The sequence below is a fragment of the Solanum stenotomum genome, chromosome 2, assembly GCF_019186545.1.
Source record: "Solanum stenotomum isolate F172 chromosome 2, ASM1918654v1, whole genome shotgun sequence".
NCBI lineage: Eukaryota > Viridiplantae > Streptophyta > Magnoliopsida > Solanales > Solanaceae > Solanum > Solanum stenotomum.
The window spans coordinates 9,785,095-9,789,817 of NC_064283.1; the positions used below are offsets into that span (position 1 = coordinate 9,785,095).

At 30.3% G+C, this 4,723-nt stretch overlaps 1 protein-coding gene across 1 annotated transcript; it reads right to left on the minus strand.

Annotated features, from left to right (window-relative positions):
- Positions 1-939: 939 nt before the first annotated feature.
- LOC125857052 (laccase-14-like) lies at positions 940-4,147 on the minus strand. Its single transcript, XM_049536723.1, has 6 exons — positions 4,027-4,147; positions 3,763-3,914; positions 3,431-3,675; positions 3,227-3,355; positions 1,721-2,665; positions 940-1,189 (listed from the first exon to the last, which is right to left on the minus strand). Exons 1-6 carry the CDS (start codon positions 4,126-4,128, stop codon positions 1,059-1,061), a joined length of 1,704 nt encoding a protein of 567 aa, XP_049392680.1. The 5' UTR covers positions 4,129-4,147; the 3' UTR covers positions 940-1,058.
- Positions 4,148-4,723: the final 576 nt, after the last annotated feature.

Here is a 4,723-nt window from a genome sequence, read left to right on the forward strand (position 1 = left end):
TTTCTGTTTCTTTTTAGGATAAATTACTTAAGTACACAACATTACTTTACCTATTCTCAATATTTCCCTACTCTTTTACTAAAATACAAAAATCCCTTATTTTCCCCCAATTCAACTTAACCGGATACTTTATTAGTTTAAGTATCCGCCTGTTATTAATTAAAGTATCCGCGCTGCTATATTATGTATCCGAAAGACATTAAAAAAGGAATTTTTGGTAATTAATGAAAGAGTAGGGATAGAAAGTAATTTCCTTCTTATACTATGTGATTTGCCTAATTTTTACTAAAATTGAAACATTCATCAAGCTCCTATTCTTAGACCTTAACAACAACAATCACAACAACATCTTATAACGCTATATTGTTTGTTCGTAAAATCCTTCTAGTTGATATTGACGTTATCTCTATTTTTGTTTTGTTATTGTTTGTCGTCAAATGACAATCGAAAGAAATTACTAAACCTTTTGATAAATATAAATATTAACTTGATAAATTATGATACATGGACAATTGGACATAAAGTGAGGCAATGACTACATTATGAAGAATCACTTGATGCAATAACTTTATTTAAAAGATAAAAGAACAAATCTTAATCGTATATATTGCCAATGTAATTAAACAAAATCTTATATATCCTTATTACCATTAGTCCATTACCACTATTTTTATTTTCTCCCCTCTCTCAATTAAAAAAAAAAAACTAATAAGGAAAATAAAATAATATTAAATAACAAAAGAATACACGATCGAATAACAACGATAAACTAACATGTAATATAAGTATATGAAGGAAATTGGGAGAGTCAATAACTAACATAAAACCAGATTAACATTATTATCATAGTATTAAATATAGCTCCAATAAGCTATATAAAATATCAATTTTATTACATATAAGAAAAACAGAGACATAAATATTTATATCCAAGCTATATATGTCATCGTAACGAATTAATAAAATCAATAAGCAAATACATTTTTTCTTTCTCCCCTCATTAGAGTATGTTCCAAAATTAAAAATAAATTATAGTTAAATGTGAGGTATATTTAAATTCAACACAGGGGCATATCAGGAGGGGGAGGAAGCAATTTCTCTTGAGAACCTTTTCCATCTTTCACAATGAATGCCATTTCCATTCCCCAACTTACGTGACGTTCTAAATGACAATGCATAAACCATACTCCTGTCACATAAAAAAAAATGCATAGTATTAGATAAAGAGTTCGAATTATATACACTGATGACATAATTTAATTTAATACAATAAGTATTATATAATTATTTTACTTGATCATATTGTAATAAGTTATTTACCATGTTTTGAGGGTTTACAAGAGTACATGCTTGATATATTTATATCTAATATAAAATAAAGCTGAGTTTAACGTCTAAAAATAACAAGGTATCTATAGAAAAAATTGTGATTAGTTGTAAAACAAATTTTACATTGACAAAATGTCTTTGTTTTGACTAGATCAACATGCTAGAGCACAGCACGTGCCAATAAAATTTGCACCTTGCTTACTAAAATTTGCTCATAAAAATATGATGACTCGCTCAATGTATATAAGTTTAATGCACCTATTATTAACTCAGTATACTCTTTTAATATTAACTAGTCAAATCTCGTCAAGCACACCTACTTGACACCTCTAAAGTATAGTAACAATAAATAACAATGTATACAAAGAATATAATCAATTAAAAAAAATACCTGGATTATCAGCTTTGAACCTGATGGCAGCCCATCCATTTCTAACAACAGCAATAGTATTCTGAAGAGGTGGATCAACAAGATTATAGTTCAAAGGGTCTTTATCTTTGTCAAAATTTCCAAATCCAGCTCCAACAACATAAAAACTATATCCATGTAAATGAATTGGATGATCAACTCCACCCAATAAACTAGTTCCTTGCAATACAATCTCTACATTTGTTCCATATTCAAGAACATGAACCTCCGTCCTACGATCGGGACGTTGTAATTCCACGGGAAGAGAACCACCCGTAAAATTAAAATTTAAAGGCGGAAAACTAGGAAATTCATCTCCATAAACCCCTTGAATATTTTTATAATAAGCTTCTAATATGTCGATACGAGGCAACACAAAGCTTATATTATTCACACTAGCCGCGAATCGATCCCCGTTAGGTCCACCACACGATTCATCCTCGCAAGGTAAGGTATTTACGGAAAATGTGAATAATAAATTGGTAGTAATGTTTAATGGTACGTTAATAGGGTGTGTTTTATCGGCTAGACTTTTTAATGACCTAGTGAAATTAAACGATGCGTTTGTATCGTCGAAATTCGGGAGATCGGGGAGGATGGGTGGAGATGAAGCGGTGTAATTTCCGCTATACTGAATGATAGCGGTGGTGGTTGTGTTGTCAAATTCAACTCCAACTACGCTATTATATGCCTTTGCACCCATATAATAGTGGTTAGGGTTTTGATTTGCTTCGAGTAAAACATCAATAGTTTCACCTGGGGAGATTGTGATGTAATTTGACTTGAATGGTTTAACATACGCACCGTCGGTTCCTACGACGGTGAGTTGGTGATTTGCAACGGAGAAAAACATGAGATTATTCATTACGGCGTTTACAATTCTGAGCATATATGTCTTGTCTTTCTCCACCGTTAGTTTGAATGTGTCTGTTGAAAAAAAGAAAAAAATTGGTTATGTTCATAAATGATTTTTCAACATAATTTGCATCATCAAAACTATATATTACGTGGTACAAAGGGAAATAAAAACAAATATATATAATCCCATTGACTAGTTTGAATTTTACAACAAAGTACATATACTTGAATATTATCATGACTTCTCTCATTTCTCCTTTTGAATTATGCTAACGCGGTTAAGCTTTGAAAAGTAACACTCCACCCTCTATCTCAATATACGTGACAAAATTTAACATTGGTATGAAATTTAAGAAAGAAAAAATAAAGAAATTGAAAATTCTGATGTAAGTAAGATATTGTTTATGTGATTATAAATCATTTTAGAGGCAAATTTAGCCTTCTAGTTACAGATTCACGTGAACTCAGTAGCTTTTGCTCAAACTTCATATTTTTATTAAGTAATTCACTAAATGTATAGTACTTTCGAAAAGCGCAACATGACAATTAAAAGTGGCCGAATAGAATATAACATATAGATTAGTACAAAAATTAGTGTAATTAGCATTAATTAATACTATTTGTTTTTACCATTTGTTGAGCAAGGATATAAATCTCCTGGTTGACCATTTATAAGAAAAGCATCAGATTTATTTGCATCTCCTCCACTTGCTAGAAACTCATTTACAACTGCTTGTACATCACTTTTCCACCACTCCCCTGCAATTTAATAATAATTTTAAAATTCTGTACCAGTCAAACAAATTAAAACGAAAGGAGTATATTAATACGTACCTAATATTATTGGAATTTCAGCAGCAGGCCTAGGAAAAGGATAATTAGTTTTATTTGCAGGACGTATAATAAGTGCTCCATTAACTGTAGCTCTTGACCAATCACTATGAGCATGCCACCATAAAGTTCCTTCCTCATCTGAAAGGTTAATCCTTTGACTAAAATTTGTTCCTGGTCGAATTGGACATTGAGTAATAAATTCAGGACCATCTGACCATGGATATCGCGGTTGTTTCACTCCATGCCTGAAATTTGTCATTTTAATTTTTAGTATACTCGATCGTATAGTATTATAAAAGTGTCATGAGATAGTTACACAGTTCAATATTTACCAGTGGATTGTTATATTTTGGGTTCCATCATTTTGGACATTAACAACGAGGGTATCTCCCGTATTGGCATATATAACTGGACCTGGAAATTGGCCATTCACAGTCAAAATATTCTTTGAGCTGCAAAGCTTTGAGTATGGTGCTTCGTTAATCTGCATGAATTAAAATATATTTGGCATGACAAATTATAAATGTTAATTTATTCTTAACCAAACTATATGTTATATTAAATTATTTATTAAAGAAGGTAGAGAGACTACTTACGATAAATCGATGATGATGAACAAAAGCATGGGCAGGTAAAAGACCAAGTAAAAAAAGAAATACTATAATTTCTTGAATGAAGATATTCATTTTCAATCTCATGATTTTTCTTTTTGTGCAAACAAATACTACTAATAATATGATCTGAAAATGTGTAAAGGATGTTAATGTATTTATAGAGACCATGAAGTTATCAAAAGAGAAAAAGAGGACAATATTGTCGTAGCAAACTTCAAAATAACTATCATTACCATTAATTAGCGTACAAAAATAGTTAAGCTGTTTCTCATAATATGTCTGGTTTTTTACTTTTCAAAGATTTTGAATAATTTTGCAAATAAAGTCAACCCCACTCCCGTATTCACATAATAAAGTCAACCCCACTCCGGTCTCTAATTATACCCTCAATTAATTACTTTGAAATGTAAAACTTCTTGAAAATATTAAATTTTTAATTCATTTACTTCATAATTAATATGGGTAATGGTAACTCACTATGTCTATTATTGATTTCTTAATAAGTGTGTCAATTCAAAAGTGGACAAATAATTAGGGACAGAGGGAGTATATATTACTCGCATTAAATTAGATGGTCAATGGTTTAAGCCCATAATTATAGTTCCACCTATAATTTAAATATCCTTTTAAGTTACCTTATAGTCTGGGAAATATTTTAAATTAAGAATGTATATAATTT